At 33.4% G+C, this 12935-nt stretch overlaps 1 protein-coding gene across 1 annotated transcript in view; it reads left to right on the top strand.

Moving 5' to 3' along the window:
• Positions 1–12935, top strand: part of TRAPPC8 (trafficking protein particle complex subunit 8) — a 90756-nt gene that overhangs the window by 39911 nt on the left and 37910 nt on the right. The window contains exons 12-18 of the mRNA XM_060028853.1: positions 663–794; positions 4322–4546; positions 5772–5880; positions 7299–7493; positions 8594–8721; positions 11869–11943; positions 12463–12589. Coding sequence (XP_059884836.1) covers positions 663–794; positions 4322–4546; positions 5772–5880; positions 7299–7493; positions 8594–8721; positions 11869–11943; positions 12463–12589 — 991 coding nt within the window. The remainder of the gene's footprint in view (positions 1–662; positions 795–4321; positions 4547–5771; positions 5881–7298; positions 7494–8593; positions 8722–11868; positions 11944–12462; positions 12590–12935) is intronic.

Below are 12935 nucleotides of genomic sequence, written 5' to 3'. Positions count from 1 at the left end.
ACTAACTAATATGCTAACAGTAGGTGATAATCTTTGAAAGGGAAGCCTTCTGGACTTTTTAATGCAAATCAGTCATTTTGACCCTCTTGAACTAGAGCAAAAACTGAGAATTCCTTTTAAGTACAGTAAAACCTGATAGAGGACAGAGTAGTAAATTAGATAATGTCATGATTTACACACATTCTATCTTTCCTTTTTTCTTGGATGGATGGAAGTATGCTATTGTATGTCACAGATCAGTTTCCAGAAGAAATTAGATTAGTGTGAATCTATTTTTTTCTGTACTCCATTTTCTGGTTTATCTTTAAATCAGTATACGTGTATTAAATTCCCAGTTTATATTCTTTTTTGCCATTTGAAAAGAGATTGCATTTCTTCACAGATTTATTACATGGGGCATATCATAACCAGACATTTGGCTCTATGAAAAGCAAAAGAAAATATTTCATGATAGAGACTTTTTTGGACTTTTTTTAAATTTGGCTTATTGGAAGAAAGAATCATCAAGACTGGGTTGTCTCTTGATCACTGCCCTCAGATACTCCTAAGTTAAATATTGCGTATGCTATATATTATTTTAAGAAAGTAAATGTTTTTTCACTAATTACTTCTTTACTTTTAATTTTGTGACGTTAACCTTCTTTTTCTTTAACATTCAATAGGATTCTGATCTTCGAAGTGCACTTCTTTTGGAACAGGCGGCACATTGCTTTATAAACATGAAGAGTCCCATGGTTAGAAAATACGCATTTCATATGATACTGGCAGGCCACCGGTTTAGTAAAGCAGGGCAGGTGAGTGCATTTGCTTTAAAAAGAAAATTATTTATTTATTTTAATTTTTATTTGTTATAATTTGTTTATAGAGGTATGTTATTTGTCAATTTTTTGATTTAAAGTTCTAAAGATGGAATTAAATTTTGTTCTGAGGTAATGTGTTATATTGATAAGGACATGAGATTTGGATTTAGACAAATCTGAGTTTAAATCTTGATCTACTCACAACTTGACTTTTTAAAGTTATGTCTTTGAGCCTCCGTTTTTTTTTTTTTAATTTATAAAATTTGTAATTTTGCCCCAATTTTTGTGAGGTTAAACTAAATCATATATGTGAAGGCCAGATATACTGCACTTAAGTAATTTTAATTCTTCTTAAAGGTGATTAAACCCTCCCTATTTCAACTCTGGTCTTCTATTTTCTCTCAGAATGTCTCTTAATGGTATTTACTAAATATTTAATGGGTAGAAATCTTGTCTCTTGTCCCTGGGAGCAGTTGGGTTGGAAAAGATCTTTATTAATTTAGAGAGATTCTCTGGCCCCAGTTGTCCTTTTAAGCGTTAGCTGGAGGGACCTTTTTAGAGGCAGTTACCACTTTCTAGAGTGGTAACAGCAGTTGAGATATGGTGGTTTACTGTAAATATAGATAGAAGTGTGGGTTGAGTAATCATCTCTGTATTCCAGGGACTTTGCTAGGAGCTGAGCTTACACCCGTAAAACTAACATGTCTTGTCTCTTAAGGAATTTTTTAATCTAGTCAGGGAGTGTGAGGATTTTTTTGAATTTAGTTAATAAGAATTTTTATGAACATACATTTTTCAAAGTCTGCGATAACCAGAACATGCCAGTGTTGTAAATTACATATTATTTCAAAGATACAAAGAAATAAAGATGTTCTAAAATTATTCTCAATTTCATGTAAGAATGCCGTGATTTTTAAAAACCAACTTTTCAAAATTTGGGTTCCTCCCTCTATTTTTGGAAACTGGCAAGTTAGAAAATATGTGACCTTGCTTTATATTAAATACAAAACTGTAAAAAATTTATAAAATTAAAAGTCTTTATAATAATTTGATGTACTTCATGTATTAGAATTTCTCAGGCTCTGAAGTGGGGGTAAAAAAGCTCTGATTTTTCACAGCTTTTTTCCATAGTAAGTATAAAATGCATCTAAAACGTGCTATTCCATTGTTTATCTTTGCTTAAAAAGTGTTATTCAAAAATCTACAAAATGTGTTAAGCATGTGGTTTCCTTTCCTTAGAAGAATAATTATATGCCCCATTAGGAATGATTGTGTCTCTTATTAAAAGTAAGTTATCCTTTTTCCACATCTTTGTCCACTTTTGTGAATGGTTTCATTTGTGGTTATGATGTCATTGGATCTTGTATTTACCTTCTAAAAGTACAGGGCATATTGTTTCTAGGAAATGCATAGCAAGTTAAAAATGACTGCATTGTGGTAGGTTGACATACATTTGCTATCTGGCCTAATAATCATCTTTAACTGTAGTTATCTCATGGAATTAATGATTCCAAGGTAGGTTGCTGTTTTGTGACCACTCTGTATACCTTGAACCCAGGGAATTGCTTTCTCAAGTAGTAGAAACTTGAAAATATAACTGGTAATGAAGACCTATTGGAAAAGCAAATATATGTCCCTTTGAAGTTTGTCAAGAACAGTATCTTCCTTGGAAGATAGGGCACGCATAGGGCACGTAATTCTGACTGAGGCCAGGTTGTTTCTGAGAAGCACCAACTTTTTATAACATTTCCATTAAAAACAGGTGTGTGTATTGGGAAGGATGAGTGAGGAGCATAGAGGATATTATATATATATAGTAATGTCATTTCTCAGTCCTCTCTGTGAGTTCATGTTGAATTACTTGTCCCCAGAAATTTTTTATAATTCAATTTTTTCATTAAGAATATGAACACGTATAAGGTATTTAAAGTTAGAGAACTGACATTATAGGAGACTTTTACAGTTAAAAAAAAAAAATTAAGAAAGTGCTGGAGAAGGTGTTTGTGCCCAGAATACCCTGGACAATCTTTCTATTTTTTACTTCAAAAGGCAGACTTTAAATCCTTGTTACCTCTTAAATCTCTTTAGATGCTTTTTCAAGAGATCCTAAAAAATGCACTTGAACGTGACACTTCTAGACACCTTCGTTTCTCTTTATCTCTCAGTTTGTAAGATTCAGTAACTGTGTTCCTTTACTAAATGCAGTACAGAGATTGGGTTTTTTGTTTTTTAAAGAAACATCACTTAAAAATTATTTTGAAATAATCTCAAACTTATAAAAAAGTTACAAGCACAGTTCAGAAACTTTTGTTTACTTGAGCCATTTGAGAGTTGTGTGCCTGGTGCCCCAGTACCCCCCAGTACTTTAGGACATATTTCCTGTTTCTTAGAAACAAATTTTTTTCTCCTGTATTACCATAAAACAACAATGAAAATCAAGAACTTAGTACTAATACAGTACTACTATCTAATCCTTAGATGCCATTCAGGTTTTGATAGTTGCCCCCTAAATGTCCTTTATAGTGAAGGATCCTGTTCAGAAGGATACTTTGACATTTATGATATTGACACTTTTAACGATTATAGGCCGGTTATTTTGTAGAATGTCCCTCAGTTTAGGCTTATCTGATGTTTCCTCATCCTGAGATTCAAATCGGGTATCTTTGTAAGGATATCACAAAAGAGAGACTGTTCTTATTGCATGCTATCAAGTGGCAGATGATTTTGATTTGCTTTCCTTATCTCTTTTCAAGAAAACATTTCCTAAAACAATGAACAATTCTGGTTAAACATGGTACAGAATTTGTAAATCTGCCCTGGAGAGGGGAGTGGTTACAAGAATTTAGTCTGAAGCAAAAGGTTAGGTGGAGAGAAGCCTTTTTCTTGGTACCAAATCCCAGTTTTAGAATGGAGCTTGTCTGAGTTCAGAGGGTGGCAGTGATATATAATTAAAGCCAAATATCTGCTCATGGGTGTGGCAGGATGCAGCGGTGGGCAGAAGAAAAGGATGCCAAACTCTATCACTACCAAACAAACAAGACCAATAAATATAAGTACATACTTATACCATATACTCATATATGCAGTATTAGAATGCACATTACTGTTCAGCCCAGTGCGGTGGTATAGAGAGCTGACTATAACAAAATTTAGACTTTACAAGATAGTTCTCAGCTAGAAGCTAACGACGGCAAGTCTCTAACTGATCCATGACTCCATGTGCTACTGCTCTGGAAACTCCCAGATGGTTTTTCATGAAGTCATTATTAGCCCTGACTTCTTAGACTTCTTGCCCTTGGACAGAGCAGTTACTTGTTTGCTTCAGGACCACTTGGTTTTTAGCAGTAATTACAAAGGGGTTTTCATAAATGTTAGTTTCATTTTCCTCATCATCCCAGTGTCTATTAGAGGAAGAACTAATTACCAGTTACTTGATTTCGTGTGTGTGTGTGTGTGTGTTATTTTTTCCAGTCCAAGAGAAATTTGGATTGTAATACTTTGTTTTGTATATTTTCTTACAGAAGAAACATGCTTTACGCTGCTATTGTCAAGCCATGCAAGTTTACAAAGGAAAAGGCTGGTCTCTTGCAGAGGATCACATTAACTTCACCATTGGACGTCAGTCCTATACTCTTAGGCAACTGGACAATGCTGTGTCTGCTTTTAGGCATATTTTAATCAATGAAAGTAAACAATCTGCTGCTCAACAAGGGGCCTTCCTCAGAGAATATCTTTATGTTTACAAGGTGAACACTTATTTTCAAGAGTGTATATTAAAATTATATTTGTCATTATTTTCAGCAAAAAGCACATTCAGTACTAGCTAGTAGGAGTCTTATAAGTGTTTGTATTAGAATATATGCAATTATCTGTCTTAATATGGCAGGCTAGGCTTTTTGGTCATAGATCTGAGTTGTGCTGCCTTTCCACAGTTCTCATAAAAGAGAATTTTAATATTCCAGTAAACATTTGTATCTGTACTTGGAATCTTTAAAAAAAAAGATGCCATGAGCTTTCTGGACTGTTTCTTCAATATGTATTTTTGAATTATAACTGGTTTTACAGTATATTGGGTTATCTCCCCATTTGGAAAGTACATTCCTCTCTTTTTCCTATGAAAGATAAGGAGATACGGATCTGTGGGAGGTAGATTAATTTGATGTAATGCAGTAGAATTAATAGGAAGAAAAAATATTTCACTGAGACAGGAGGATAGTAACTTTAAAGCATTGTTTTGTGGAGAAATGGAAAGTTGTAATTTTTTCCTCAGGGTCCATGAATAGTAAATATTTTATCTGTCCTGCAAAATATAATTACCCTTCTATACTTTATTAATTTGAAATCATATGGGTAAGAATTTTGGCAGAGAGGATGCTATAATGAGTCCAGGTAAAAAACATACAAAAATAAAGATGTGTTACATATATACAATGGAATATTACTCAGCCATAAAAAGGAATGAAATTGGGTCATTTATAGAGACGTGGATGGATCTAGAGAGTGTCATACAGAGTGAAGTTAAGTCAGAAAGAGAAAAACAAATACTGTATATTAATGCATATATGTGGAACCTAGAAAAATGGTACAGATGAACCAGTTTGCAGGGCAGAAATAGAGACACAGATGTAGAGAACAAATGTATGGACACCAAGGGGGGAAGCGGTGGGGTGGGGGAGGGGTGGTGATGTGATTAAAAATAAAAATAATAATAATAATATTTGGAGGTATAACATCCAGAGAGAACTAACTAGCGGAGTAACCTTAGGGAGATTCTCCTGGACCACAATCAATGATATCTAAAGTTCTTCCCAGTTATAAAATTTTATGACTCTAAAATATTAAGTAAAACTAGTAATTAATATTCTTGTTTAACATGTTTTTAATATCTTGTGTATTAAAAAATGAGGAAGCACATTTTGAAGATAACGAAGTTTTCTCAAAAATTGTTCTTTTCTTTGGTATTTTTCCTAGAATGTAAGTCAGCTATCACCAGATGGTCCTTTACCGCAGCTTCCTTTACCATATATTAACAGTTCAGCAACACGGGTTTTCTTTGGCCATGACAGACGACCAGCAGATGGTTAGTAAAGTTTAATTTGGCTTTGTTACCTCTTGACTTTTTTTGTTTAAGGTTTTTCATCTTTTTCCATTTAAAAAATAATGTGTAGTTGTTAAAGAATATTTGAAAATAAACAGCAATACCATATCATCTGTTACCCTGCTACCTGAGCTACTACTTTGGGGTTTTCCTTCCAGCTTTAAAAACTAAAAACAATAACAACAAAATAGCCGTACTTATAATGACTTTTCTTATATAATATAAAGAATTCTCATGTTATTACATAATCTTGATAAACATTTTTAATGGCTGTAAAATATTCCATTCATTGCATATAAAGTATTGTAACATTTGCTTGTTTTATAGTTTCCATCTTTTTGCTTATATAAAATCTAAGTTGTAATAGACATTTTTGTGGATAAAACTTGTCTTAACATTTTATTATGGAAAATTTCAAATGTATACAGATGCAGTGAACAGTTGCCAATATTATGCTGTTCTTATTGTAAGACTTTTTTAAAACATAGGATTATTTCCTTAGCGTTGAGCTGTAGAATGGCAGTCCTGGGCCAAAAGTATAAATATATCAAGGGTCTTCATGCATGTTAAAGTAAACTTTGTAATTTTAAGCCTTCTTAATTGGAGCTTAATATGTTTCTTTTTAAGAGCTAATTTAGTAATTTATTTAAAAATATTTATCAGGATGCTTATAGCAGCATTGTTTTTAGTAGCAAGAAAAGTAAAACAGCAGGGAATGAATTGATAAATTTTGGTACATTCATATAATGGTTTCATGGATAATACCCCCAGCATAAAGCTGAGTGAAAAAAGTTGCAGAATGATGGCTGAAATGTAATTCCATGTATATAAATTTCAAAAATATAAACCAACTCTATGAATTGTTTATGTATACACTCATTTGGTAAGGTAAAAAAAATAAAAAATATGAGTGTGAATGTTATGCTTCAGAGTAGCTCTGGGAAGAAGTGGTACCAGTGGAGGAGATGAAGGAGAGTGACAGGATTGGGGAGGGTGACATAGAGGACATCAACTCTATCTGTAACATTTATTTTATTTTTAAATAAAATTTGGGATCATATAACAAAGTTAACATTTGTTAAATTTTGATATACAAGTATTTGTTATATTATTCTCCATGCTTTGTTCGTATGTTTGAAATATTTCATATAAAATTGTAGACAACTAGGAAGATGTATTCTTTCAGAGTCAGAAGGAAAAAAGCATCAATATTATAAGTTAAGTTCCAGTCAGGCTAGAATTAGTAAGAGGTTATTTTTCTCTCAGATAATTGGAAATAGGCAAGAATGGTATATGTGTTTATTTGGATACTTTAGACCTTTATTTTAAATATATTTCATTTGAGGGCAGGTGTTAATAAATATGCGTATTTAATAGTGACACTTTTCTTTTTTTTTAAGGTGAAAAGCAAGCAGCTACTCATATAAGTCTTGATCAAGAATATGACTCTGAATCCTCTCAGCAGTGGCGAGAACTTGAGGAACACGTTGTGGCTGTGGTCAACAGAGGAGTACTTCCATCCAACTTCCACCCCACAGAGTACTGTTTGAACAGTTACTCAGATAACTCAAGATTTCCGCTCACAGTTGTAGAAGGTGATATACTTGAATTTCTTTTTAAAAAATATTTATTTATTTAATTATTTATTTTTATTTATTTATTTTGGCTGTGCTGGGTCTTAGTTGTGGCACACAGGATCTTTAGTTGCAGCATGCGGGATCTTCTTAGTTGTAGCATGCGGACTTCTTAGTTGTGGCATGCATGCGGGATCTAGTTCCCCAACCAGGGATCCAACCTGGACCCCCTGCATTGGGAGCGTGGAGTCTTACCCACTGGACAACCAGGGAAGTCCCTTGAATTTCTATTCATGTTTTTTTTTTCCCCCTGACATCTTTATTGGAGTATAAATGCTTTACAATGTTGTGTTAGTTTCTGCTGTACAACAACGTGAATCAGCTTTTATTTTGTTTACAGTGTATTCAGGATAATGTGGGTTTTTTTGGTTTTTTTCTTTTAATTTAATTAATTAATTTATTTATTTGGGCTGTGTCGGGTCTTTGTTGCCACACGTGGGCTTTCTCTAATTGTGGCGAGCAGGAGCTACTCTTCATTGCCGTGCGTGAGCTTCTCATTGCGGTGGCTTCTCTTGTTGCGGAGCACGGGCTCTAGGCACACGGGCTTCAGTAGCTGTGGTACGTGGGCTCAGTAGTTGTGGGTCGCGGGCTCTAGAGCACAGGCTTAGTAGTTGTGGCGCACGGGCTTAGTTGCTCCGTGGCATGTAGGATCTTCCCGGACCAGGGCTCGAACCTGTGTCACCTGCATTGGCAGGTGGATTCTTAACCACTGCACCACCAGGGAAGCCCTCAAGATAATGTTCTGCATGCCAAATATGACTAGAAGTTGGGGATGCAAAAGTAAATTGAGTACTCATAATGTAGTGAGCTGCATTTATAAAACCATGCAGTGGGGGCTTTAATACAGGAATATGCAATGTGCTTTTGGAATATAGAAGACAGAATGACATTGGGGAAATCTTCTTGAGAAGGTAATTTAAACTGAATCCTGAATAAATGGACATTTACAAGGTGATAGGCAGAAATGCAGAGCTGTGAAAGCAAGGTGTGTTCAGAGAATTGAAGCATAGGGTGATGTATGGGGTTTATTCAAGTTATTAATTTAGGCCTTTCTTTTATAGAGCCAATAACAGTGGAAGTGGCTTTTAGAAACCCTTTGAAAGTTCCACTTTTGTTGACTGATTTGTCATTGCTCTGGAAGTTTCAACCTAAAGATGTCAGTGGAAAGGAAAATGAAGTTAAAGAACTAGTAAGTTGTTAAAAGGTATTTGTAATAAGCATGTTTCAGTAACAGTCTTAACAGATGCTGTAATAGCATTTCAACTTCTTCTGTTCAGTGAGCTGAAGTTACTCTTTTTTGTTTGTTTGTTTTGTTCTTTGTTTTTGCGGTACGCGGGCCTCTCACTGTTGCGGCCTCTCCTGTTGCGGAGCACAGGCTCCGGACGCGCAGGCTCAGCGGCCATGGCTCATGGGTCTAGCCGCTCCGCAGCATGTGGGATCTTCCCAGACCGGGGCACGAACCTGTGTCCCCTGCATCGGCAGGCGGACTCTCAACCACTGCGCCACCAGGGAAGCCCTGAAGTTACTCTTCTTTTATGCTTATTTTCTCTAGTTACAAAAAGTATGAGATATGCTTATTGAAAATTGAGAGTACAGAAGAAGATAAGGATAGAAGTAAAACTGTTTTGTCTTCTCAGCATTTATTTCTTCCAGTTTTATTGAGATATAACTGACATACAGCATTGTGTAAGTTTAAGGTGTACAGCATAATGATTTGACTTAACATACCTCAAGAAATGGTTATCATAGTAAGTTTACTAGCATCCATCATCTTATATAGATACAAAATTAAAGAAATAGAAAAAAATATTTTTCCTTGTGATGAGAATGCTTAGGATTTTCTCTTAACTTTCTTATATAACATACAACAGTGTTAGTTATATTTATTATGCTGTACATTACGTTTCTAGTATCTTATCTTACAACTGGAATTTTGTATCTTTTGACTTCTTTCATCCAGTTCCCCCTCTCCCCACTCCCTGCCTCTGATAACCACAAATCAGATCTCTTTTTCTATGAGTTTGTTCATTTGTTTTTTTGTTTTTGAGGTATAATTGACCTACAATGCTATGTTAGTTCCTGATACACAACATAGTGATTTGCTATTTCTGTACATTTTAAAATGATCACCATAATAAGTCTAGTTGTCATCTGTCACCATACAAAGATGTTACAGAGTTATTGACTGTATTCCCCACATTGTACATTTCTTGTGACTCATTTACTTTGCAACTGGAAGTTTGTACCTCTTAATCTCCCTCACCTGTTTCCTCCCACCCCACCCCCTGGCAATTACCAGTTTGTTCTCTGTATCTATGACTTTTTGTTTTGTTATGTTTGTTCATTTGTTTTGCTTCTTAGATATCATTGTCTTATCAGTATTTAGAAATAACTACTTTAACACTTTTGTATGCCTTTCTAATCATTTGCATTTGTATGTTTTTTCCTCATATGTGGGATTCTCATTATGTATGTTGCTTTTTTAATTCTGTATTTATATGCATATTTTGGTATTAAATATATTAATATTTCATTTTTGTATAATATTCCATAACACGAATGGTCTGTAAGCTATTCTACTCTCTCCATTGGTAGTAGTTTTGGAAGTTTTCATTTGTTTACTATTATAATAATTCATTGGTGAAAATTTGAGTACATAGTTTCTTATCCTGATTACTTCTGTAGGAAAAATTCCTAGGCATGAAGTTAGAATATTTTAGGGAATAAATATTTTAATACTCTTGGTTTCCCAAAAGGTCATACCAACAAGCTTTGCACCAGCAGTATATGGGGTTGGGTATCTCATCTTTGCAAGATTAAGTATTCTTATTTATTTAAAAAAATCTCCATTTTATAGGTTAAGAAAAATGCTGTCTTACTATTTTATTTTCCATTTCATTGATTTCTAGTGAAGTTGAAGTTCTTGTTTTTGTATTTCTTCTCTTGTGAATTGTCATAACTTTCATTTACATTTATCTTTTTTCTTATGTATGTCTGTATAATTTCTTTATATATTTAAGATAGTTATTTTTGAGGCAGGAAATTTTGTTACCCAGCTGATTGTAACAGAAATAACTTGGGCAAGTACATTTTTTTACTTAGTTATTTATTTGTTTATTCACCAATATCTATTATGTTACTTATACTTCTTTATACTACCTTGCTATATGCTTTAATAATGTGGTAAAAATTATTTTTAAATTGAGAAATATCCCAATATTTTGGTGCTGATTTATGAAGGGAGAACTTAAAAGAAGATGTCTGTTATACTAACTTTAAACTATTTCTCTTGAAGTGTTTTCATTTTTTTAAAGATTGCTTTATTAAGTCTTAAGTCTTGCTGCTTAAATTCATTGAAGACATTTTGTGATTATTTACACTTATTGTGAATAGTTTTGAAAGATTGAGGTTTCCCGGGCTCTATTCTGACTTGAATTTTAGCAACCTCGGTAATTTTTCTAATGTTTTTTGGATGCCTGGAATACAAATTAGAAGAGTATAAATTGTTCACTCTTGGAAAAGTTTTTTTAAAAGATCTATTAGTTTTTGATGTATGTTAGTCCATTCAAGATGTTAGGTTTTAAAGGAGGTTTATTAAAGTTAAGTGAAAATTGTCATTGTGTATAATGAAGTTGCACTTTTTTCTGTAAATTTCAAACTCTTTGGGTTTCTTCATGAGCTGCTACTGGTGATGGACTAAGATGCTGAACTGGAATTTAGGGAAATGAAATTTTTATTTCTTGTGTCAATTAACTAATTTCATGGTAAAAGTTAAACAGGGTTTATGAGGATTAAGTTTACCCCAGTGTGAGCCAACTTTAGCCCTGCTTTTGGAAGAGACAGGACTTTTTTGCTCTTCCGCACTGCCCTTATTGTCCACGAATCTTATGTATCCTACTTAAGCTGTTATTACTTTTTCCATGTGTAATTGGCCAATTTGGAAAAAGAGGCTGGTCGGAGTAAAAGAAAAAATTTGCTCTTATTGCAAGATTAAATTAAATGGCCATTTTGGCCATTTTTTTTACGATGAGCAACTGAACTTGTATCTCTTGAGGTTTTATCTTCTTGGTGGCTGTGACTTTGAGTAGATCACTTATCTTCTGCAGTTGAATTGGACTGAATGAAATGAAAATAAAATAAATCAAGTGCCTACTACTGCATGACTTTACTGCCGGTGTGAAATCAAAGGACTTTGCATATTGCTTAGCACATGGTGAAAAGCTAATAAATGCTAACTATAACTATTGTTATTGTTCTTAAATATTGATACATAGAAATGTTAATAATCTGCTACTTTATTCCTTAGAATGTATATTTTACATAATTTACTTTTCAGGTAAAAGGTGAACCTGAAATGATTGGAACTGAAGTTGTTTCAGAATTCTTAATTAATAGTGAAGAATCTAAAGTGGTAATTGTTTCATTATTTTTCTGTCAAGTCTTTAAAAGTAAGATGAAAACAAATTTTAAAAATCCATTTATTCAGTTTGTTTTATATTCCAGTTTTCTTAAAAACTAAATTTGGAATATTAGGAAAGTGGAATTGCACGGGGGGAGATTGGGAAAGTAGGTTTGCAGTGGTCTTTAGTTTGTTAATTTCCTAAGAAGCCTGGTGAAAAAAGTTTTTGCTTTCTTTTTGGGATGAGTATTGTAATTTCATATGATATTTGGTTGACCAGAATATATTGGCTTTTATTAAAAGTATTGATGAGGATCCAGGCCTATAACTTTTGAATTTAGAAAATTTCTTTTGAAGAAAATGCGTTCTAGTAAGAGAAATCAATTGATAGTTAAGTTTAGGTCATGAGTTTATATTGATATTAAATTATTGATATTAAATATAAATTCTGCAACATTACAGAATTTAGGTATTGCACTATTTAAGAGACTATGAAAACAGATAATAAGAGTGACTTAAATATCTCCACAGGCAAGGCTAAAGCTCTTTCCCCATCACATAGGGGAGCTGCATATTCTGGGAGTTGTTTATAATCTTGGCACTATTCAGGGCTCCATGACAGTAGATGGCATTGGTGCTCTTCCTGGATGTCACACAGGTAAAGCTATAGAAACTAATAATTAAATCTCCATAGAATAAAATGAAAAATGAGGTATTTTAAAAATAAGTTTAATGTACATTTAATAAGGCATTTAATCAAATGAAAGAATGGATAATTTGGATTATTTTTAACTCTGCAATTGCTTCAAAAATAAAACAACTTTATTCCCTTCTGACGTATTTTTGATAATCCTTTGGTTCTACCCTATGTATTTTTCTTTTTTGTTATTGATCCAAATTTAGTAAATTCTAACTAAATATATTCTAACCATTCGTTGAGATATCTGCTGCCAGTACAAAAAAACATTGTCTTAATATATTCTATTTTTTGAATATGAAAACTA

The sequence above is a fragment of the Delphinus delphis genome, chromosome 13, assembly GCF_949987515.2.
Source record: "Delphinus delphis chromosome 13, mDelDel1.2, whole genome shotgun sequence".
Lineage (NCBI taxonomy): Eukaryota > Metazoa > Chordata > Mammalia > Artiodactyla > Delphinidae > Delphinus > Delphinus delphis.
The sequence above is the reverse complement of the archived record's forward strand: the minus strand, read 5'-3'. Positions and strand labels throughout refer to the sequence as shown.